The following is a 25,648-nucleotide window of genomic DNA, read 5'->3' as shown; positions in this document are numbered from 1 at the left end:
GAAAATGTACTGTATCTCCATAATGCTCATAGCCACAAAGGTGAATGGACACTTGTTTTGAAGATCTTTTACTTTGTGTTCAGAATATATAAATACTTTAGTGTGCATGATCTGGGCACTCGCTTAAAGTGGGGTACCCCCTAAAAAATAAAAATAAAAGTCAGCAGCTACAAATACTGCAGCTGCTGAATTTTAATAATCGGACACTTACCTGTCCCAGGGTCCAGCAATGCGGGGGAACGAAGCCCCTCCCCCGTTCCCCGCTCTGCTTCACAGCCGGGCACCCACTGCGCATGCGCGAGCGGCGAAAAGGGGGGCCGTGATACGCCATACAGTCACCTGGGACACGTGACAGGTCCCAGGGGAATGTGCGGCGCGAGGGGAAGTAATGTCACCAGCCCGGGCAAGGAAGAAGGCAGACTACGAGGGACCCCCTAGCAACAAGTATTTAGAGGCGAGTAAAAAAATTATTATTTTTTTGTCAATTTTTTTTTTTTTTTTTTTACAAATTTTAAGCAGCCTTTTATTTTTTAGTAGCAACACCACTTTAAAAACTTAAACCACAAAAAAAAAAAGTTAAGAGAATAATAATGTACTATTATTGATCGCATACTAGTACATTATGAAATATCTACCTTTAAAGAGGAAGTAAAGGCTATTTAAAAAAAAAAAATGCAACGTACAAGGCAAAGGCATAGCATACTAGCTCATTATGAATAACTTACTTGAGAACGAAGCCCCCATAGCGGTCCTCCGTCTTCATGTTCGCCGCTGCCATGTATCCTGGAGTGACTTCCGGGTCTCGCTGCTCCGGCGCTGTGATGTGCCGGAGCCGCGATGACGCCACTTCCGCGCATGTGCACAGGAGCCGACACGAGCGGCATATCGCCATGATCTGCGGCCTGCCCAGTGCGCCTGCGCACCGCTGTCTACGGCGAATGCGCCGTAGACAGCGGTGGCTGTCTTTTTGTAAATATCTCCTAAACCGTATAGGTTTAGGAGATATTTCTTGGACCTACAGGTAAGCCTTAATCTAGGCTTACCTGTAGGTCAAAGTGGTTTGTAAGGGTTTACAACCACTTTAAAATGAAGCCCTCCAGTAGTGCTCTGTCACCGTTGACATGGGTTCCGTCTTCAACATCCTCCTTCAGGTTTCACAGATTTCGGCCATTTGAATGGCTGAGCCTTGATGAGGTCACTCGTGCTCATGCGCGCAGGAGTCACAGCCATGGCACAGCTCTCTCAATGGATGGTGATGCCACTGGCTGCTACTAAAGTAAATGGCTCCTAAATGGTTCACGTTTTAGGAGATATTTACTGTACCTACGGGTAAGCCTTATTGTAGGATTACCTGTAGGTATAAATACTACGAAGGTCAGTAGTAAGCAGTGTCCCAGCTTCAGTGACCTTCCATGTGAATGTAAGTAGAAAATAAACTTGAGGACTGTTTGTTTATCCTAACAGCGCCTATGTTTGTATTAATATTCTGATAACTGGAAAACAAACCCAACGCATGGAGGAAATGACACCTTTTATGCCGAGTAGTGAATTTAAGGGTTTGTGACCGCACTTGCAAAAATAGCCATAACATTTTTTTTTCTATTATTAGTCCAACATCACATCCAAATGTGTCTTACCCCCGGGGAGGACTTCTGCTTAGCCTGACCTCAAAGTCCTCTCTTAGATGTGCTGTGAAAGATAATATCAAGTAATGATAAAGAAATGGATAGCCTGCTGTGATAATTATTAAATACATAAATACTATTTTACCATGCTCTTTTTTAAACATAGGAGTATTGCTGAAGAAGATTGTTTTGAATAAGACCAGGAATGCTATAAAACACACTGGGGGGATTTACTAAAACTGGTGCACACAGAATCTAGTGCAGCTCTACATAGAAACCAATCAGCTTTCAGGTTTTATTGTCAAAGCTTAAATTAACAAGCTGGAGTTTGAAGCTGATTGGTCAGTATGCAAAGCTGTACCATATTTTGTGTGCACCAGTTTTTTTTTTTTTTGTTTTTTTTTAGCAGAAGCATTTATTTAGACAATTCAGCATTACAGAGTAATCTGCAATAGGAATATAGCAACATACAAGCTAAAATGCTGTTTTTTATTTTCCTTGCATGTCCCCCTCGGATCTACAGTGACTTTACTTCCAAGTGCATTCCTAGAGGGAATGATTTCCCCCGCCTTGCTTCACACAACCCAGATATATCAAATCAAATCCTAATCTGGGTAAGCAGTCCTATCGATTGTCTATATGTCACATCCCATGCCCGTGAACTAAGCAGTTACGTAACATCTGATGGAGTATCAGAATGGGGGGGGGGAATAGAGGAGTGGCCCGTCTACCGGTGCACAATAAGGACCTCCGAACTCAACCACAAGCGTCTATCCACCTATATCCACCTCAAATTTCCCTGGGCATTATCTGCTTTCATAAGTGAGTCTATACAGGGGCAACACAGAGTTAACTGAGCTCTGCCAAGAGGCATGAGTAGGAGGCTCCACCGACTTCCATTTCATGAGTATTTCCCTTCTGGCATAGAATAGGGAGAAGGTCATACACAAATTCATGTATCTATCCCCTTCTATCTCCTCCATGTGGCTCAATAGTAGAATCTGAGGATTCACCTGTACCTTTGCCCCACACAGATCACTCGGTGTAGAGGCTATCGCCTCCCAGTATGGTCGTAGCTTGGGACAGGACCAGACCATATGCCAGAATATGCCTGTTTCTTGGTTATATCTAAGACAAGTTGGGTCATGTGGGGGGCACATGTGTGCCAGTTTCTGTGTAGTATAATAAGCCCTATGGAGGAACTTAAGTTGTATAAATCTCTCTTTAGCAGCTATCATGGAGGGGATGAACACTCCTCCCGTTCCTCTTCCCCTAGGGACAGAATGCCCGCTCTCCATGTCCCAGGATCTAGTCAGTTTGGTGACATGGGCTACCGTCAAATATAGGTATAGAGAGGAGAGAGGCTTCCCCATCACACCAAAAATCAGGAGATGCTCAATAGTCTGACTCAAGGACTAACGGCTCTGTGAACTGCGCCACAGCTGCCAATAATGAAACTCAAATGAGCCAGGTATTGGATACAGGCATCTCAGTTCCTGAAAAAACACAAGTCTGCCATTCAGTACTATCTGCTTCAAAGCTGTAATACTCTTTTTAGCCCAGAGTAAAAGGTCCGGGATGTTATTACGGTGAGGCAGCATAGGGTTACCCCATAAGGGTATGTGTTGAGAGATATGAACGGGTCGTCTCATATCTGCCAAACTCTTACCATGGTCCTCATGGGATCTGTCATGAGGGGACTAGCTTTCAGCTGGCGGAATGCCAGATTACTCAAGGCTGCATACAAGCCCAGAATCGTCGCCTCCAGAGTGACCGCTGGGTTTTGTCTGGGCTGGGAGAACCACCATCTCACAGTGACCAGAATGGCTGCCCAATAATACAGTTGGAAGTTCGGGAACGCCGGACCTCCTTATGATAGAGGAAGGTACAGTATATGCTTTGCCACTCTGGAGGTCTCCCAGCCCACACAAAGGAATACACAATAATAAGAGAAGACAAAGGGTCTAGAGGAAGCATAAGAAATAGGATCATAATATGTTATGGCTCCTGGACTGAACCGCTGGACCCAGAAAGAGCTTAGTAAAAGTCTGTGCAACCCACTCATCCCCCTGAAACTGTGTACGGTCTCCAACCCGAATCCCGAATTGACACAACACCTGTAAAGGGGGGAGGGGCCCATGCTAGTGGCGAGCTTCACCCCTCTGGAAAGTATCTGGGGGTTCAAACAAGCAGACCAGTTCTCAGTTTGATGGCTTCCACTGGGACAAGTGAGCTGAAAGAGGGTATGTTAATCGGAGTAAAGAAGTAGTCTCTGTATACCCCCTCCGTAAAAAGAAAAATGCAATCCAAAACTTTAAATGCAGCTTAAGGATAACCACTGCATCATCATCCAGTAAGAAAGTCAAAGTCGTAGTTCAGATCTCTTGACTTTGTCAGGGGCACTTATGTTTTTGCAAGATAGTGAACCCAGCGCAACCGGTGCAACTTGGCCCATATGACACCCATCAACCCCATATATATATACAGTCCCTTCATGTTCACCACTGTATTCCCCGGACCTCCAATGAAGTGATTCAAAAGTAGAAAAGTCCAAGTGAAGTAAGGGGGATGCCTGAGGGTATCCTGGCCTGTCCAAGGGCCTCATCTGGGGGCATAGAGGTAATTTTCATTTGGCACAACGGGGTTAAAAGTAACATCCAGCTAGGTCCCAGGCCGCCGCTTGTGGCAAAGTCAATAAGGCTTATGGCCTGGTTGCAAACAGAAAGTAGAAGGCATCAACGTGGCATAAAGGGCTTAGCCAGAGGGAAAACTCGTGGATCCTTGGGTCAATGAGCATGTGGCAGGGACTCCACAGAGGCTTCTCTCTGTGTGTTAAAGAACTAGGTCAATTCTCTGTCTTGCACCCTCAGGCGCACTGGAAATAACACACTGTGCCAGATATTTCTGGCCTTCATTGCCGCCTTCATCTGGTTGAGCGATTTCCCGAGCTTCTGTGTCTCCACCGAGTATTTGGGGAATATCAGAATTTTGTTGTTCTGGAAATGGAGGTGCCCTAGGGGCATGGAGAATTTCATCTGTCGCAGAAGTTGAGTACCCGGGGGTAAAGGTACATGGTGGGGGAACTGGTTTAGGCTGACGCAGTGCGCTCGTTCCACCACGTAATGGGGGGATAAACGCGCATGTCTTCCACAAAACTTGCTGGATTGCCACTTTCTGCTCCTTCTGCCAGACCAACAATACAGATGTTGTTCCTCCTATTCCTGTTATCTGCGTCTTCAGCCCTATATTCAAGAGCCTTGACTTTGGTCTGAAGAGTACGGATAGCTGCAGAGTGTTCCACCAACTCGTTCTCCGTAGTGCTGACCCTCTGCTCAGTCTGTCACTGTGGATCTCAGCTTATCAGTGTCCTGTCTCAGGAGGCCTACATCCAGTTGTGCAGCCTCAAATTTGGCTGTTAGCATGGCCATACATGTGGCTATGGCCGCCATTATCTCTGCCATTACCTCTGCCATGCTTGTTGCATTCTACTTTCTTGTATAAGAGCTCATTCTCATTGCTATACGTTGAGCTGCATTGAACTTCATAGATCAACAGAGACTCAACTCAAGAACATGTAGAAAATAGTTGTTTTCTATGTACTCTGCTCACACCATAACGATGTGCTGCACTACATAAAAATGCAGCATCTTTTTTTACGCAGCACAACTCAGCACACCGCATGTCACTACAATATGGTGCAACACACTGCAGTGCCTGGACTTGAATGAAGTGTTCTGGACAGTAGATCATGACAACATAACATATAACCGCCAATCAGTACAGTTTGATTAAGGGGAGTAAAATACCCTTTGTCCCGAAAATACATTTTTGATCAAGAAAGTCTGATAACGTAAATGTAAGCAAAGGGCTTACCTCAGCCGGCTTATTATCAGAAATTCCCAGATCGTCTCAAGCTCCTCATTTAGGATGCTCAGAGTCACCTGTATATTCCCTCCTAGGAAAACCTTGCCAACTGTCATGGATATTTCATAGATGGGCAACTCATATCTATATCTATCTATCTATCTATCTATCTATCTATCTATCTATCTATATATATATATATATATATATATATATATATATATATATATATATATATATTATATTATTATATATATATAAGGTGCAGTAAAGGAGCACAGCAATGATGAGTACTGTATATGGGAACAGGCAGGGGGACTTTTCAGAGACATTCCCTTGAATGAACAAGGTGACAGTGCCCCTTTAACTTTTGCTTTGAATCCAGAATATATAAATGACAAAACCCTCTATAATGGGACTGAACTGGCACATGGGTACGGCGTAGTGAAGACTATTGGCATTATAACAGATTTGTCCTAATTAATTACAACGCCTGAAAAGGTGCCAAATTCCTTTATCAAGTGGATTGTTTTAGAAAGCGTGGAGCCAACATCTTGTAAGCAAATATCTATATCATCAGCGTGCAGGCATTTTTTCTTCTTATTTTGGCCAGTGCATAGCTTATGGATAACAATTACTTAATTTTGTCTAACTTTGCAGATTTGCACATTACTACTTTTTCCAGCACACAAAATGCTAGGGACTCAGAACGGCCCTGTCTAGTTAATTTTATGGTTTATATGAGATCTTTGCTTCATTAAAATATTTTAAGGGGACAAGTGCATATTCTTGCCACATTCAAATGAATTAAGCTGTACACTCAAAATGCTATGGATAAATATGGATATGGATAAATTACTAAAGGCAAATAGGCTGTTTACTCTGTAAGGAAAGTAACACTTTGCAACTACTGACTTCTATCATCCAATCATGTGTAAGCAAAAACATTATTATTATTTTCCTTGCACATGATTGGGTATTCTTTTCAAAGTGAAAGTTTGCCTAATTTAATAAGCTATGAGGAAAATTCTCTTGCAAAGTGAACAGCCTATTTAGCTTTAGTAAATCAACCTCACTGTCTTCTATAAACGTCCCTGTTCCAGGGACTAAAATTTATTTACACACATAGTGATATCAGCAACATAGATTCCACAATACAGATGATGGTTTGGAGGTTCATATACAGCAGTGGTCTCCAAAAATGCAGCCCGGGGGCCAAATGCGGCCCTTTAGTTGCCTTTATCTGGCCCTTGGACACCAACAAGGGAGCACCATTCCTTCCACTGACGCCAATGATGGGGCACTCCTTTTTTTTCCGCTACTATCCATGATTGCCACTATTCTACCTCCTAATACATGGGACTATTTCTCAGAATGACACCAGTAATAGCGCACCTATCCACCCACTGATGCCAATGATGAAGCATTGTATACTGACATTGACGCCAAAGCATTTTCTACCCCCAATGGTCACATTCCGGCTCCCAGAGAGTCTAAAGGACAATAAACTGGCCCCTTTGTTTAGAAAGTTAGGAGACCCCTCATATACAGTATATAGTTAATATTGCTAAAATTCTGTTAGAGCTGAACTCAAGGCAAGAAAACTTTAATTTAAATATATTCCTCCATAGCTACAAAATAATGAATCTACTTTGTGAGCAAAAAATGCCTTTGCAAACCTGTGACATTATCAGCCTCATCATAGCCTGTGCAGGGAGCTGGCATGTGCGAGGGACCCAGTAGACTATACCTACTGCAGGCTGTTTGCAGAAAACAACAGGAGAGGGCGGAAACAAGACCAGTCACCCTATACAAAGAGAGAGATCAGCCGTGCCCAGTCTTTATTACAGAAAGTTCTGGCACAGAACAAAGTTTCACACTTGATTACTGCACAAATCTGGAAGAAATGCACACAACAAGCCAAGATTCACATCACAGTACACATGGCTCTTGTATTTGAACGATAGTTGCTGATCCTGGAATTCCGATTTAAGCTTGACTACCATAGCTTTTAGTAGGATTCTGACTATTGCTTCGAGCAGTTACATATTTTGGTGTACTTAATAATATGGGGTTTCTTTGCCAAGGTTTGCATTGATGTTATAAAAATTTCATTGGTTGTGCAAGACAAGAGACTATTCTCAGACTATGTTTGTAATGCTTATGCCGTGTACACACGACCGGACTTTCTGGCAGATTAGGTCCGACGGGATCAGTCCGTCGTACAATCCGATCGTGTGTGGGCTAGTCTGACCGCTTTTTATAAAAAGTGAACCTAGAAATAGAACATGTTTCAAATATATCCGACGGACTAAAAAACGGGAAAACCCGTCTGTGTTCTAGTCAGACGGACCAAATACGACGCAAGGGCAGCTATTGGCTACTGGCTATTGAACTTCCTTGTTTAGTCCCGTTTACGTCATCACGTTCAAAACAAACAGACTTTCGAACGGACTTAGTCCAGTCGTGTGTGGCCAAGTCCATTCGTTCAGAAAGTTCATCGGGAAGACCGTCGTACCTAGTCCTTCAAAGTCCGGTCGTGTGTATGCGACATAATACTTTGTCTTGTAAAGTGGTAGCAGGATAGCTGAAGTAGATTGGTCTATTTAAAACAATTGTGGTGATCGTATCCTAGTGAAATGTTGTTACTAGGTTGGGAAATGAGACTTGCACATCTGGAACAGAACCGTAGCAAAACCTTGACAAGTGTCCCTAGTCTGTCCCAAACAAAATAAATCCTTTTACAGTTTTGGCAGAAAGTCTACTAATAATACTAATAGAGCCCTATTACAGCCAATCTTTTTTTTTTTTTATTGCTTTGGATGTAATGTTTTTATGCTGTCTGTATCCCCAATTGAAAGACTTCTAAGAACTACTTGTCTCTTGGCGGGTGTCAGATAGAACAGGCAGTGAGGTGAAATCCTCCAAAGAGAACACAGACATTAATCAGAACTAGCAAACTTAAAGTGTGTCTAAATCCAGAAACGAAAATATTATTTATTGGGACATACCGGTCCTTAGATTTGGTGGTTGAATTAGTTTTCTTTTTTCAGGCTTAGTAATCTTTAGATGTGCACCGAATGGAAATGTTGGTGCCGAAACTGAAAATGCAGGATGCACTTGGCGGAAAACCGAAAATGACAGTTTTTAAAAAGTACCGTATATATATATATATATATATATATATATATATATATATTATTGTATTATATTTGAGTTTGTAATTAATATCATGAATTTAAATGAATATGAATGTATTGTTGGCCATTATTGGCATCTTTAGTGCAAGAAAAGTTTAAGAAAAATGCATCCCTTTAAATTGTATGTATGTCTCCGCATTGGTCCGTTGCGCTTCCATTGTGGTGTTAAAAATCCTGCTTGCTGCATTTTTTGGTCAATTAAAAAAAGGTCTCTCCCTCCTGATTGGTTGAAACATCAGTGGGAGCCATTGGCTCCAGCTGGTGTCAATCACAGCCAGTGAGCTGGAGACAGGGGAGAGCAAGCATGAATTATCTCAGCAAAGCCAGGAGCGCCATTGGGGGACTCGATAAGAGGATCGGGGCTGTACAAATCCATGGCAGAGAGCAGGGGGGTATGACATGTTTATTATTTTATTTGAAAAAAAATGGAACCTTTACAAAGGTTTTAACCACTTCAGCCCCAGAAGGATTTACCCCCTTCTTGACCAGAGCACTTTTTGTGATACAGCACTGTGTCGCTTTAACTGACAATTATGCGGCCATGCGTCGTTGCACCCAAACAAAATTTACATCCTTTCTTTTCCCCACAAATAGAGCTTTATTTTGGTGGAATTTGATCCCCTCTGCGGTTTTTATATATTTTTTGCATTATAAACAAAATAAAGAAAAACAATTTTGAAAAAAAATAGCAATATTTTTTACTTTTTGCTATAATAATTATCCCCAACAAAATATAAAAAAATCTAATTTCTTCCTATGTTTAGGCTGATATGTATTCTTCTACATATTTTTGGTAAACAAAAAATCGCAATAAGCGTATATTGATTGGTTTGCGCAAAAGTTATAGCGTCTACAAAATAGGGGATATATTTATGGCATTTTTATTATTAATGTTTTTTAACTCCAAAAGTCAGACGGATTCTAACGTGATGATGTAGAATAAGGAAGTTCATAGCCACTAGCCAATAGCTGTCCTAGCGTCGGTTTTAGTCCGTCAGACTAGCACACAGGCAAAAGGAACGTCCGCTAAAAGCCGAGTCCAGCAGACAAATTTGTCTTATTTCTAGGTCCACCGGACTTTTGGGAAAAAGTCCGCTGGATCCCACAAACGATCTAATTGTCCGACGAACTCTGGTCCGCCGGATCAACTCCACCGGAAAGTCCGATCGTGTGTACGCGGCATAACCCTTAAAAAAAATAAAGTTTTGTTTGGCATTGGACTATAACGCCAAGCTTTTCCTCCAAAACTCCCAGAATAATGGCCCATACACGTGATCAAAAAATCGTGCAAAAAATATCACTTTTGAAGCGAGCGTACGATGAACTGAACGTTGTTAGTACAGTTCATGCGTAATAATCTGATGGAACAAGCACAAACGTTTTTCTCGTATGATACCAGATTGTACAATTTTCATTTAATCAGTCCAGTTGTCGTTCGAAAATGCAAATACACTACAACACATTACATCACTTCCGATTTTTTTTATTCTGTTGTACGAGAATTTTCGGAATTTTAATAAACTCTTCATTTTCAAAATGAGACTAGCATACAAAAAAAAAACCAGACCATTCAATGATCAATGAGGCAAAACCATAATGTTCATTCAGAAAACAAATATGTGCAAGAAAAATAAGAACTTCTGTTGTTGGGAGTAATAAAAAGTTTTTGTAGATTAATGTGAACTAAAGTTCTCGCCAACAGATATAAGGTGCTGGGCGATTTCCGAATGATGTTCTTCATTATAGAAAATGTCATCAATACAGGCTACATTATTAGACATTATCCACCATTAGGATAAAAAGAAAGGAAAAACGTTTTTAATGTATTATACATTATCCACCATTAGGATAAAAAGAAAGGAAAACTGTTTTTTTTTTTAATGTAATTTTTTTTTCTTTTTTCTATGCAGGAACTGGGACGTTTGGGAGGGTCCATTTAGTAAAAGAGAAAACGGCAAAGAATTATTTTGCACTAAAAGTAATGAGCATTCCCGATGTCATTCGTCTAAAACAAGAACAACATGTACACAATGAGAAATCTGTTTTGAAAGAGGTGAACCATCCATTTCTAGTCAGACTGTAAGTATTTTAAATATTAATATATTATTATGTCTTTTCCTGCTGCTCTTATTTTACATGTCTTTATTCTCTGTGCTGTTGATTAGATTGGAATATATCTTCCCCTACTTTGACATTTTAAAGCAATAGAGTATTTTATGAAGAGCTGCACTGTGACATTTTGGTATAGTATCTCTTGTTTTCCATCGCATTATCTGTTTGCTGTTATTAAATTTTTTTTATCTGACATTACCATATCTTGGTTTATAATCATTTATATTACATTAGTAATTGGCTAAAAAACGTATAACATTTGTTATCAAAACATAAGGAAGGACAATAAATTGTACTATATTAACTCAGGGATATTTTTGTTTCGAGGTGGATGGTTGAACCACGTGCTAACGTGCAATTGTGGAACCTACCCTCTGGACTTCCAGGCTTTCGCTTTTCTTTTCTTTCCTTACCCATGGACATTTCTGTATTTTGCTAACTAGTGATTTGAGAGGGTCCTCTTGCAGAGTGTGCAGTGATGTTGAAGCAGAGATGATCCTGGCAGCATTCTTCAGCATGTCAAACGGCCATTTTCACTTGGTATGGCTGGTCTCCGGTCAGCAGCCATGTTTGTGTAGCCGATATCACTGCTAGTGAGACGCTGTTGATGGCTGGAACCTCATGGAGATGCCAGAGCTCCCCCTCTTCCTCCCCTATGCTTCTCTTCCTGTCCCAGCATATATGAAGTGGGCGCCGACATTGGTGTTGCTGGGTCCGAATTTTGCCATTCCTCCACTGCCAGGGTGAGTCTTTGGGGGTCCTTGTGTATCTCCCTCTCTGCTGGTAGTTACCCTGGGTATTGAGGGGTCCCTTAGTGGTGCCAAATTTCTTGTGTTTTGGCTTCCCTATGGATCCTCAGGGTCACATCTCACCCACTGATCCCATCACGGAGGTGGAAGCTCCCTCAGAACCCCACCTTCCCATGGTTGTGCTGATGGTGGTCCTTGAGTCATTGGTATCCCAGGTGGAAGTAGCATGTAGGCAAAGACCCAGGAGGAAGCATCCCCCGCCTTCCTCTACTTAGTCTGTCTCATCTGATTCTGAGCCTAATGCCACCGGGGATGTGGCCCAATCGGGGGGGAAGGGGGTTTAATAGCTCACCCCCTAATCCAACCGATAGTGAGGATGTGTCCTCCGTGGTCTCAGCAGCAAGTGAAAAAGCGCTGGTGGATGCACTTATTACTGCGGTGCGGGAGGAAGGTTAAATTTGTGGACCCCCTTGACGCTCACAAAGGAGGTCCATGAATCTGGAGACCAGCAAAGATGTTTCCCCACCCCAGCAAGGGGCAGACTTTCATGCTGAAGGAGTCATGTCAGTGGATCCGGATAAGCCTGCTCTAGGCTCATCAGACCAAGATTGCTTGGAACTTCCCGGGGAAGACTCGAGAGATCAATTGTCTGCAGCAGAAGCCCAAAATAATTTCTTATGGGCTGAGAAGGAAGGCCCCAGTCTGCGATGAGGCTCCTTCCCTTTCCTAGATTGAGGCAGGAAGGTACTGTTCCCCTGTGACACCCTTCATGATGTCTTCCAGGGTAGCCCCAAACAGGCAGTCACCTGGAAAGGGCAGATCAATGAGAGCTTTCTTAGAGGCTTGGTCTGCTGACCAATTCTTAAGCCACAGCACACCTCTAATCACCACCGCTGAAACAGAAAGCTTGGACAGCACAAGAGCTGCATCCAAGGCTTCATCACAAGTATACTGCAGCCCATGGACCAACCAGCCTGCTAAATCAACATAAGCAATGGGGACCTGCTCACTACCCAGACCCTGGCGCCAAAGATTGGCCCATTCAGTTAGGGTCTGTGACACTAGGGATTAGGCCAAGACTGGACGCAATGCCGAACCAGCCATAGTAAACATGCTGCGTGCCACAGCCTCCGCTTTCCTGTCAGCTGGGTCCTTGAAGGTAGGGGATTCTTCTACTGGGATCATGGTTGCTTTATTCAACCTGGAAACAGAAGGGTGCTTTTAGTCCACTTTTTTAAAAGTAATTCTTCAAGGGGGTAGCATACTGAGAAACATTTGGGGACCACAAAGGGTGACTTAGGTTAACCTATAAGGAATGGGAGTGTCAGAAACCATGAATCAGACCGTGACAGAAGTACAATTAAATCACACTTGTTTATTAATAACAATAAAAAGGTAAATAGTGTAAGCATATTCAAAGCATAGCCAGTAACCGGATCGAGTAGTCAGCTAGTCCAGAGTTCAATAACCAGATCGGGTAGTCAGCCAGGCCAGAAGTCAGGGATCCAAGTGGAGCAACAGCAAGCTGGATAAGGAGCCAGAAGGGATGTCAGCAATCCAGTCTTTAAACAGAACCGCAGGAGATGGTTTCTTGTGATGTGACCACGGCGAAGGCAGATATGAAGTGAGCTGGACAGCTTTAAGTAGGCAGGTCAGACGAGCTGGCTCGTAACTGTGGAGAGAGATGAGAGCTGGCAATTGGCCGACAGCTGAGAAGCCAGCCCAGAGAAGGAAGGGCTAAGCCAGCCCTGACAGGGAGGAACCAATTAAAATTTTGTAAATTAAATGTAATTGTAGTGCCTTATATTACCTCCAGTCTATCAGCCTCCACCTTCTCTGGGTTCATATGCTGTTCTTCCCTGCACACAGTCTTTAAAGTGATTTTTGTTTTTTTAAAACAAACATGTCATACTTACCTGCTCTGTGTAATTGTTTTGCACAGAGCAGCCCTAATTTTCTTCTTTTTTTGTCCCCCATCAACGCTTCTGGTTCCTCCTGCCCTCAGAGTGCCCCAATATAAAGCTGCAAATTATAGTATAGAGTGCCCCTATAGTAAGGCAATAAAAACTTCTGCTTTAGAACCACTCACTTCCTGCCCAGGACTACATGTCCCATGAGGCATTGCTCCTCACACATCCACAAGTTCTCAGGCACTTATTGACATGGACGGTGTACTGAGCTGTATGTGTGCTGCACTGTATTTCCTGATGTGTAAACCAATAATGTATTCTGTATGCAGGCCAACTAAGCGGCTGGCCGATTAATCGATTATGAAAATAGTTGACAACTATTTTCATAATCAATTAGTTGTCGATTAATCGATTAGTTGTTTCGGCCCTAGTCAGAAGGCATGTATCAGACAGAACTGATCCAAATACAAGACTGCTCGCCTAATAAACAAAGTTCAGCACAGGATTAAAAAGCTTAGTCAATGAGTACCTAAAATCAGGCAATACGCTTGAGGTGAATATCCAAATAAGTAGCCAGGGATAGTTGTGAAGAACACATCCACTTCTTTGCAATCTAGTTGCAAGGAGTGCACAGACTCTCCAGTAGATGACAGCAAAACCGCAGATAGGGCAAACAGGCTGGCTAGGAAAAAGTACCCACTATGATGCAGAATAAGGGCTCATGCACACAGGGCATTAGAAAAACGAGCTGCAAAGCCATTACCAATGCCAGGAAAAAGCGGCTGTAAAAACGTGCTTTGGCGTTAATGTTTAGCCGCGCTAGCTTTTAGCATTTCTCTGTCTCTATTCAAAATCAACTGTTCCCTCATTGATTTTGCCATGTAAAAAAAAAAAAACCTTGACACGCTTTTAGCAGCGTCAGATGTTTTTACAGCTCAACAGCCTCGGCTCCTGAACGCACAGGCTGTCGTTTTTTTTTTCTACTGACTTTTGCCTCCAAACTCCTCTGACAGTTTCTGTGTGTATGGACACATAGGTTAACATGGAGGGCCGTTTAGAAGCAGTTAAAAAAAAAATGTCAGACGCCCCTAACAGCAGCTTTAAAAAGGTGCAAGATCCCTAAGAATTTAAGTCCAGTTGAGTTGTGACAAAGATAAATCGAAGACGACTAAAGCTGGCCATACACTGTTTGAATTTCGTCCAGTTTCTGATGAACTGGCCAAAATTCTCTTATTAGGTGGCTCTTCGGCCACCTCTTGCCCAACATCCTTCAGCTGAAAGCAGCAGAGTAAACCTCCCCAACCAAAGGCCCTGGCTATCTTTCTTACTACCACAGAGTCGCATTCTCTGTAAAAAATAGCTGGAGGAGTGAGTCTCCATACTAACCATCCACTGTGCATCGATCTCCATAATCTTTACACAAAGATTTTGTCCAACTCTTGCTGTGTTCTATGTAGGTATATTTGGAATACCAACGGGTGGAGTAGGGGTGGGGGGCATACAGTTAGGTCCATGTATATTTGGTCGCAGGCACAATTTTCATACTTTTGGCTCAGTGTGCCACCAGAATAAAAAGAAAACAAAACAATTTTAGGAACTGCAACCATTTTTATACACAGTCCCCCCTTTTTTAGGGGCTCAAATGTAATTGGACAAATTAATATAATCATAAATGTTCATTTTTAATATTTTGCTGAGAATCCTTTACTGGCAATGACTGCCTGAAGTCTGGAACCCATGGACATACCAAAGAGTAATGTCTCCTTTCTGATGCTTTGCCAGGCTCTAACTGCATCTGTCTTCAGTTCTTCTTTGTTTGTGTGTCTTTCTGCCTTTTAGTTTTGCTTTCAGTAAGGAAAATGCATGCTCAATTGGGTTGAGATCAGGTGATAGACTCAGTCATTGCAGAATATTCCACAAATTTTCCTTCATAAGCTCCTGGGTTGCTTTTGCAGTGTGTTTTGGATCATTGTCTATCTGTACTGTGAAGTGCCATCCAATCAACTTTGCTGCATTTGGCTGAATCTGGGCTGACAGTATATCTCTAAACACTGCAGAATTCATCGGGTTGTTTCTGTCTTCTGTCACATCATCAATAAACACCAATGGCCCAGTGCCACTGGAAGCCATGCATGCCCATGCCATTGCACTGCCTCCACCATGTTTACAGATGATGTTTTGTGCTTTGGATCATGAGCTTTAAAAAGCCTTCTCAACACTTTTTTTCTTCCCGTCATTCTGGTACAGATTATTCTTGTTTCCATCTGTCCAAAGAATGGAAACTGGTCTGGCTTTTTTAGATATTTTTTGGCAAAATCTAATCTGGCTTTTCTGTTCTTCAGGCTTATGAATGGAAGTGAATGAAATTGCACCCAGTGGTGAACCCTCTGTTTTTGCTCTTATGAAGTCTTCTCTTGATTGTAGACTTTGACAATGATACACCCACCTCCCTTGTCTGGATATTGTGAATGGGTTTTTCTTCACCATAGAGAGAATCCTGCGATCATCTACCACTGTTGTCTTCCGGCCTTTTTATGTTGCTGAGCTCACCAGTGCATTCTTCTGTCCTCAGAATGTACCAAACTGTTGAGTTGGCCACTCCTAATGTTGCTACTATCTCTCTGATGGATTTGTTTTGTTTTTGAAGCCTTACAATGGCCTGTTTCACTTACATGGACAGCTCTTTGAACTCAGGATGTAGGTTCACAGCAATAGATTCCAAATGCAAATGCCACACTTAGAATCAACTCCAGACCTTCTACCTGCTTAATTGATGGAGACATAACAAAGGAGCAGCCCACACCAGGCCATGAAACAGCTTTTGATTCAATTATCCAATTACTTTTGGTCCCTCGAAAAAGAGGGGTGGCTATTCGCAATATTAGGCAGTTTTTTACCACCATTTTGTGGCGTTTTTTACGGCGTTTTGCTGCGATTTTGTGCAGGGCAAAAGCTCACCAATGTAAAAAGCAGAAAAATGCCCAAATCTGCCTAAAAAAAGGTTCCAGAACTTGTTTGAACTTTCACGCATTTTGTGGTTTCTGGCTTCAGGCTTTTGGAGTGGAGATGTGAACCATCTCCATAGAAAATAATAGATTTTTTCCCCTCCAGTGTTTTGTAGCTTCAGGATTCAAGCTACAAAACGCTCAGATGTGAATGGGGCCTAAGAGCTGTAATTCCTAAACCCTTTCTTTGATTTTGATGTACATACCCTCAAATTAAACCTGAGAGTGTGCACTTTCAGCCCGTATCCATATATAACTATAGCTTGAATATGTTTTAGTAAATAACTGAAATAATCTAAAATTGTTCCTGTGTACAAATATATATAGACCTAACGGTATACTCATTTCAGAATTAGAGACCCTTGCAGTGTATCTAAGCTAAACAAAAAATACATCACATTATTACATCTTACCAGTCCTTTAAGCTGGGTTCACACCAATGCGAATTGGATGTGGATTTCTCCTCATCCAATTCGCATAGCAGGAGAATATGACTGGCTCTCTATGGCGCCAGTTCACATATCTCTGGGGCGGCTGCAGAGCACACTGTGCGTCTTTGGCTCAGTTTTAGGGCCAAATTGTAGCAGCCCGGCTCAGCCACCCTAATACTTGCCTGAGCCCCATCACTATCCAGTGATATTGCACGAGTGCTTCAGTCATCCAGGACTCTACCTCCTGATTGGCTGAGACACAGCAACAGCATCATTGGCTCCCACTGTTGTCAATCAGTTAGCCAGTCAGGAGAGAGGAAGAGGGTGGGTCCGAACCGCGGCTCTCTGTCTGAATGGTCACACAGAGCTGTGGCACAGCTCGGGTGCCCCCTTAACAAGCTGCTTGCTGCGGGGGTGACACTCAACGGGTGGGAGGGGCTAGGAGCACTGAAGAGGTACCTGAGAAGAGGAGGATCCGGGCTGCTCTGTGCAAAACCACTACACAGAGCAGGTAAGTATAACATGTTGTTTTGTTTTTTGTTTTTGCATAAAAATAACAAATACTTTACAATCACTTTACAAGCAGAGCTTCACACGCGCAATCAACATTAAAAATAGTCAATCTTTTTGCTGCTAGCATTAGTAAATACATAGGAAAGTATACTTTTTTTAAACATTTCTTCAGTTACTTCCTGGTTTCCAGGCCTAGACAAATATCATACATCTCAGAAGTTTTCAGGAGGAGGGGCTTTGTCAGCTAACCACTCTCCCCTGTATGCCTGAGCTAAGGGCAGATGGACTCCAGGGTGTAAATTCTACATGAATCATCTGCCCTTACTCAAGATGACCATGTCCAGAAATGATGGGGAGTGTTTTTCAAAGTGTTTTCTTAGCATTATAAATTATGGAGACGTGGATGAATGGGTAGGTTTGCTTTGAATATTAAAATTTAATTAAATAGCCTTTTTGATGCTCAGATAACAATGTAGTTCCACTTTAAATATGGTGGCTGGATTTGTCTTCTTTCTTAACCCTTTATTTCATGGTAATCCTGTAAATGACAAAAACCTAATGTAGGCACTACATTGAAGAACTGAAAAATGCGATATATTCCATTTTTGTTCTCTGGTTTAGATACACATTCAAATTAAAGGTCCTTGAATCTGAGACTAGGATATGTCACCCAGACCCCACACATTTCGTCATTCTTGCTTAGGATTAGATATGCTTTAACAATATAATGCGTGATCAATACCTGCTTGGATCTTACCAAAACTGAACAACTAATTTAATCAAATGTTGCCGATGCAGGTCATAGCCTCTTACATAACACAGTAATGACATTTGCAGCACGGATTTATGACTTCAATTTTTTTTATTTTTTTTTATTTTACATAATGTTTTCTATTCTGAACATATCCTGCTTCTGTAATGCCTGCTTCTGTAAAGGGTGGTAAAATATTTCCTCGTGTAGCAATAAATCAGAGAACTTGTTAGGAATTTATAATAAAAGTAGTTTTTGCTGCATGGAGTGGCATTAGACTTTGCTTTATACAGTCTAGTATCCGCTGCAGGATATTTTCTATTATACAGATGGCACATTATTTTATCCTCATCAAATTCTAGAGCAGCATGCATCACAATAGCACGTTGTTATGCAACATGTCACCAAGCTTTTGGGCAGTGGCACAAGTGTCATAAATTTGACCTTTTGTGTTGCCAGAGGCAGTGGATACATCCAGGCTTACAGGACAAGATGATTAATCCTGTAGATTACTGGATACTGAGTAATAAAGGCGTGCACAGCACATTTTCATGCCTATGTTACTGGACACTGGGAAAAAGAATTTTGAATCCAGAAAATGTATTTTGGGGTAAAAACAAAAAACAAAACATAATTTTACAAATATAGAACAGTAAATATATTTCTGGTGTTGATTTTAGTAGATAGCCCTTAAACATGTAGTAATGTGTTTTCTTTATCATCCGTTGAGGGACACAGGAATGCAATAGAGTAATTCTTGGACATGTGCTTTATACTGTCACCTTCAGGAGGCTGGGACACTGGCAAGGAGCTTGAATGATTTTTTTCATCAGCTCTTCTGTGGAAAACTCTAATTGTAATTTTGTACTGGGATTTTTCTCCTCAATTAGGATATTTGTTCTACCATGCATATTTTTTCTCTTTTTCAACTTCAATCAATACTTTGAATACGCTACTAGGCTATTCACAGTAACTATTCTGATCGCAACCCACCGGCCTGAAGATTGCAGAGCTAACCTGGAATGTGACCTTCGGGCACTGGGGTTTGAAGTGCCATCCAGGCCTTAGTGTAATGTGTTAGCCACAGAACGCTCTCCAGGTCCAGAGTCTCTGAAGATTTACTCTGTGAGTAAGCCCATGAATGGGACAAAGATAGCCTCGAATGTGACCCTCTGGCACTGGGGTCACTTTGCAGACCTATGTGTACAGTTTCAGCCTCAGAATGCTTTACAACTTCAGTGCAAAGGTAAAGCTTCTGGTGTAACCCCGTCTCTGATGACTCCCTGTGCGAGTAAAATTCTAGTAGTGGTCAAGATAACCTGATATGTCACCTTTGAACATTGCAGTCTACATTGGGGCATTTTCCAGCCCCTTTCTCCTTTGGACCCTCCAGTTGTACTACTATACAGTTTGATGGCTTCTCTACCTTTAGGAATTTCACATTAGAACTCCCTTTTTAGGTCTCGGGTCTTACTCAGAACAACTCCCCGACCTCCGTAGGCATTAATCTTAATTTATGAAACCATGTCACAATGCATACTTTTTTTTAAAAGGTACCCCTGCAGCACAGTGCTTCAGCTGTGATTACCTCTTAGAAACATCTAAATGTGTCTCTTGCATGGAAGTTATGTCTGTCCATATGCATATAGCACTTTGGCTTTGTGCTTGGGATGTAGAAGATACATTGCCAAAAAGCCTTATTCACTTCCCCCTTTGAGGGAAATCATATGTTTGGTCACTTATTGAGGCAGCCATTAATCTTCTGTTTGAAGGTATACCCCCATTTTTACCAGTGGGTCTTTTTGTTTTATTTTATTACTTGGGCATTTTTTTCCATCAGTTTGGATGCTTAGGCTTCAATCTACTATTCTCGTTCAATATGTTTATTGAAATTTTAAATTCAAATAGATAAAATAACAATATAAATAGTACCCCCTCCTACATGCCAACATAACCTGTCGGCAGAGACTTACAGACATAGGTTAAGTATATAACAATAGATGCTTAAAATACTGCTGTGAGTAAATGTACATCCATAAGGCAGGAATTATACATGAACCATCAGCATATCAAATTGAGTTAACTTCTCAGTGTTTTTGGTAAATTAATAGAATGAGGGCAGTCAGGTGAAGCAGCAGCAATGGCCTAGGCCCAGGTGGCCCCAGAGAGCTCATACAGGCCATCCCAAAGGGATCATGCTGTGGCCTGTATATTCCCCCCCCCCATAGGCCAACCAAGAACCCCCTAACCCAAAGCCCCCCCCCCCGCCTATTTTTGCTGAGAAGGCTCATGTTATGCATTCCTGTTGCACTAAATTGAAATTATTGCTGATGTTGAGTGGAGATTCCTAGCAAGAAAAAATGTCCTGCTGTATTCACTAATTCAGGACTATGAACTCGAAAAGTAACCTAACTGTGCCATTTGGTATTACACCTGAAGGGGCAATGTGGAACAGGAAGGAGATATGAGAACGAAGAGAAGAAAGAGTATCCATAGAGCATCGATGGAAGGAAGAAGAGAGGAAGAGCAAGGCATTCAGTAGAGTCTTCTTAGAGGGTTTTATGTCCCGAGTAAAGGGGGGCTTTAATATATGATGCCCAGGGCTCCCAAATGGCTTCAAACTTAAGTACCTTGTCTAAAAGTTTTGAGATCTTGCGTTTTGTTATGGGCGTCGATACCCTGGGCTTCTTCCAGGCTTCTGCCAAAGTAATTTTAGCCCCAAAAAGCATAAAAAATATCAGGTTTTGGATATGTTTAGGAGTTTTGTCTATTCTGTCGTTCAAAAGTGCGATTTTGGGGTCCTGGGGAATTGCCATACCAGTGAATTTCCTCACTAAATGGAAGAATTTGATATGGTACGTAGTACCTGCCTGATTACATTCCCTGAAACACAAGGGAGAAGCGTCTGGAAAAATTCTTGCTAATCTGGAGGGGACATAGTACCATCTAGTGAGTATCTTAACATTTGCTCCAATTAGACCAGTATTTAAAATACCTTTTTGTATGAGCTTTGAAGAGAGAAACCATTTTCCTGGATCCAGTTGGAGTTCCTTGTCTTGTTTGCCAAAGATGCGTATGTAGCGGCCATAACTCTTTGTAGGGTGTAATGGGCTTACCGATTACCTCCGCCCGGCTTGTTCTTCCACGTCTAGGGGTTCCCAGTGTTGATACCCAACGACTTGAACACTGACACCAATAAAGTCCTTTAGAAAGGTTTTATTTTGCAGTGATAACATCCAATAACAATCTCTTATAGGAACAGAGGGCATGGGTGAAGAACTCAGGTACCTTGAACTGCGGGTATAACAAAGTCTCTAATTCCACCCAGAGAGTAGCCACTCGCAGCTGGGTACTTCAAGGCTGAACAGACCTCTAGCCAGAGATCATGGCAGTCAGCACTTTAATTCAAACTTGAAACAATCTTATGAACGTATACGAGTTGTAACCAAGAGTGAACAGGAACCTTTTTCTTCAGTACCTGGAATGTTCTCTGTCTCCTTAATACCCTGTTTCCCCGACAATAAGACCTAGCGTGATTGTCGGTGATGGCTGCAATATAAAGCCCTACCCCCTAAATAAGCCCAAGTTAAAGTCCTTGTAGATCTTATTTTCAGGGTAGGGCTTATTTTCGGGGGAAACAGGGTAGGGCTTATTTGGTGAGTAAAGCTTTTATTGCAGCCATCACCAACAATCACACTAGGTCTTATTTTCGGGGAAACAGGGTAGTACTGGAAAAAGCGTGGATTTGTCAATGTCCTTCCCAACTCAGCAACCAGGCAATTCTCAGGATACCACTTGTTGGCCCTCCTCCGAAGAGTCCTCCCCCCGGTCACTTTCACGAGCTGTGGTGCCCCTCCAACCGAGAGCACACCCGGACACCTTGAATCCTCCCTCAGTTACTGCGCCTTGGACCAGCCGGTTCCGAGACTCGGGAACAGATGGATCTCTACCCCAGACCAGATGGGTCTATTGGGGGTAACTAACAGAAACATGTGGCGGGATGTGAAACACCCCGTGACCGGGACCCCTCGCGGGGCTACCCCGGTCCTGGAACCAGAACAGACCACACGGGCCTCACAAACTCCTCTCCCTAACACGTGACCCCCAACATCTTAAGTACCCCTTCCCGGACTCCTCAGCGAGGCCCGGCACACCCACTGATTGGTTCCGAGAAGGCTGATACCCAAAACATCCAACCAGGCCTGATTCTGGCTTGTCATGTGTACTTCACCACACACATGACCAAGCAGAACTTCTAACATAGCCCAGCCAAACTGATGCCAAGGTCAACCTATATAATTAACCCTCAGAACCCCTACTGTTCTGAGGCAAAAATGAAATTTACACCTGTATGACACTTTGTCCAAAATGTCATCCGCTACACGTATATAATCGAAATCCCACCTCTCTGATCCATGAGGTTGGAGCACCATTGTTCGTAGGCCGTAGGTTTTGGGGTGTTAGGTTTGTCTGTCCATAACGTGTTGTAGAAAATGCTTAATCTGGAAGAATCTAAACTTCTCAGTGTTTGGCATCTCCAGTTTGTTGGAGCAGGAACCCAGTGTGAGTGGGCCCGATGAAGTGAAAAAGTGACCTATTCGAATCGCAAAGCAACAAGGAGTGTGAAAGAGTAGGAGCTAAGATGGGGGGGTCACTGTTTTTGAGGGCACCATATCAGGAAGTTGATTGTGTGGTGAGGAGCTGCTTGTCTCTCTATAGCTATCCAGTCTGGTTTGGGGCCCTTCCAGTACACTGGAGATCTGGGCCAGTTGCACCACCTGTTAATACCACCATAAGTTTGGGAGTTTTAACCCTCCCTGTGTTTTGAGCCAGAAAATCGGTGCCATATTGCAGTGGCTAAAGTGATTTGAGGCTTGAAAACTACTACTTTTAGGTGTAGGTTGGCCTGTGTCAGTTGGCATATTAAGAGAGAGGGAGGTGGATGCATTTTTTTATGATATGCAACAGTGTTTGTAAAAGTATAATCTGGTCCAAGTTTGGAGAAAACAGGCCATGCTGTCCTGGCTAATGGGATTTAGTTCTTCCATAGTGAAGATTGAGTTTATCTGGGAAAGCCAGTTTTAAATGCTTAGGGGATATTACTCTTTCTACTGTTGTCAAACTAGGAATTTGACTGTGGAAACATTTGTAATTGATTTGTAGACAGGGTAGTGTGGTGTAGTAGGAGTGGAGCAGGGTGGCGTCAGTGATGTGACTTCAGTCCAAATTGGTTGAATCTCCGGGGTCCAAAGCCTTTTTATTTTTCAATGAAGCTGCCCATTTCATTTGAACAAAATGAAGGGGGGGGGGTTGGGCGGCAAGGCCTTATCGAAAAAAATTCCTTAATTTTGGAAAACAGAAGAAATATTTGTACATTTCAAGTAGAATATTTTCCTTTTATGTAGGAATGTTTGCTAAACCTTATGACTTCTAATAGTGTAATTTCTGTTCCTCCAGGTTTTGGACGTCACATGATGATCGGTTCTTATATATGCTAATGGAGTACGTACCGGGAGGAGAACTTTTTAGCTACTTGCGTAATATGGGACGTTTTAACAACAGCACTGGACTGTTTTACTCTACGGAAATTATTTGTGCAATAGAGTATTTGCACTCCAAAGAAATTGTTTACAGAGACTTGAAGCCTGAAAATATATTGCTTGACCGAGAAGGTCACATCAAGCTAACAGATTTTGGATTTGCAAAGAAGCTTTCAGACAGGTATCCTGCACTTACTAAGATTGTTTTATTCATTGCCCTGCCAGTTTCCGCCTTAGTGGTCATTTTCTTCTTTGTTTGCATGTCAAGTTCCTTAAAACTGAAGTTTAGGCATGGTTTTTTTGCATAGTGACATTGGTTCAGCTTGGATCAATGTATGTATGCATGTGCCATTCCTTGCTGATCCCTGTGGAAAAGTCCTGCAAGCAGCATCTTTGCAGCGATGTAGGAGTGGTGTATATGCCGCTCTTAAAGCGCCCCTGGCCTTTGAAATCAATGGGCAGCGCCAGCAAAGCACCGCTGAGCGGCGCATTGCAGGCAGTTTTAACCCTTTTTCACACACTAGCTGGGGTTAAAAGCGCCCCGCTAACGACTGAAAACCTCAGCAAAAACAACGGTAAAGTCTTTAATGCTTTAATGCCAATGCGCCAATGTGAAAGTAGCTTAAGTAACCACCTGTGTTAACTAAGCATTAGGGCAGCTGATTGGCACTTAACCAGGAAGCTGGCAGCAATCGCTATAGTAGCAGTGCCTACTACAGGGATTTCCAGCTTCCACAGGGATCTTCCAGGCATAGAACGTGCATATATATGTTGGTCCAAGCTGGGCCAATTGCCTATACAAAACAGCTCTAAACTACAGCTTTAAAATATATGTGGATATTTTTGTTAGATACTACTATAATTACCCAGAAATTATCTGTTCTTTATCACAGGGACTACAGGAACCGTTGTCACACTTTGATCCACTCCCATCTTCTATCTCCCTTTTTCCTGCAAATTCTTTGGTGGCCTTGCTGGTCAATTGGAACAATAACAAAAACAGGAATATGTTAGCATTAATCCCCCTTTCCCAGGAGCACACAGCATGTAGTGTTAGTTGCTCTAGTCTGACCTTACACAGATTTTTCTTAACACCCTTTCAACAACATTGGACCAGTCACCAAGCCCCAGCGCTGTCACATGAAAGAAAGGGGATTGGTTAATATGCTCATTCATACCTGTAGTATGGTAGTATGGAATAACGTGTATTTTCTTCTCTACTGGTGACTAAAAACCCAGTTGCTTCCTGTGTGTCGTAACCTCTAGTAGATGATCTCATACACTTTTGGATCCTATGTGCATGGGAAGACACCAATCTATCTACACCAGTCTGTCTATTCAAATATACCAGCGGGCATTCTACTTTGTGGTCATATGTAGTTATTTTTATTTTGGTACAAGCTGAAAGGTAATCTTGTCTTCAAAGAAAGGGTATTAATCATAAATATTGAATGTGTGATAGTGATGGAGTGAGATCACTTATGAAACCACTTGTGAGAATATTTGTGATCGCTGGCACTCACCCTCTGCTATTCTTGAACATCTGATGTGATAGGATCGCCAGAGGACAGGGAGAGAGTTGGTGATATTGTATATGGCTGAATATGAGTCCATGTGAGCCCAACCTGCCATAGGTTGTGTCTGTCAGTGTTTCGAGGTGCTTTGCAAAGTCTCTTTATAGGATATGGTCCTGTTGAGTTGCTTTTCACTTGTTTCGGTAAAACAGCAAAGTGCATGTGCACACAGCAGGACGTCTGCTCTTGCATTTCCTTTAACCATTTAAATATTGAGTAAGGGATTCTCCAGCTGTGTTGGGCTCAGCTCAGGACTCGGTTCTTTAACAGCCATCTCCCCTTCTCCTTAGGACATTGGAGAGCAGTGCTGTGATTAAACTCCATTTTATTGTGGGCCGTATACACATTATGGTTGTACCTGTAAGACTAGATGT

General features: G+C 42.3%; 1 protein-coding gene across 1 annotated transcript in view; it reads left to right on the top strand.

The window, feature by feature from the left end:
* PRKX (protein kinase cAMP-dependent X-linked catalytic subunit) overlaps positions 1 to 25,648 on the top strand; it is a 242,877-nt gene that overhangs the window by 164,707 nt on the left and 52,522 nt on the right. Inside the window, exons 2-3 of the mRNA XM_077480816.1 lie at positions 10,600 to 10,768; positions 23,618 to 23,881. Coding sequence (XP_077336942.1) covers positions 10,600 to 10,768; positions 23,618 to 23,881 — 433 coding nt within the window. The remainder of the gene's footprint in view (positions 1 to 10,599; positions 10,769 to 23,617; positions 23,882 to 25,648) is intronic.

The sequence above is a fragment of the Lithobates pipiens genome, unplaced genomic scaffold (assembly GCF_037356315.1).
Source record: "Lithobates pipiens isolate NorthernLeopardFrog02 unplaced genomic scaffold, aLitPip1_a1.2 Scaffold_16, whole genome shotgun sequence".
Classification (NCBI taxonomy): domain Eukaryota; kingdom Metazoa; phylum Chordata; class Amphibia; order Anura; family Ranidae; genus Lithobates; species Lithobates pipiens.
Note: the sequence above shows the minus strand (reverse complement) of the source record. Positions and strands in the feature narration are given on the sequence as shown.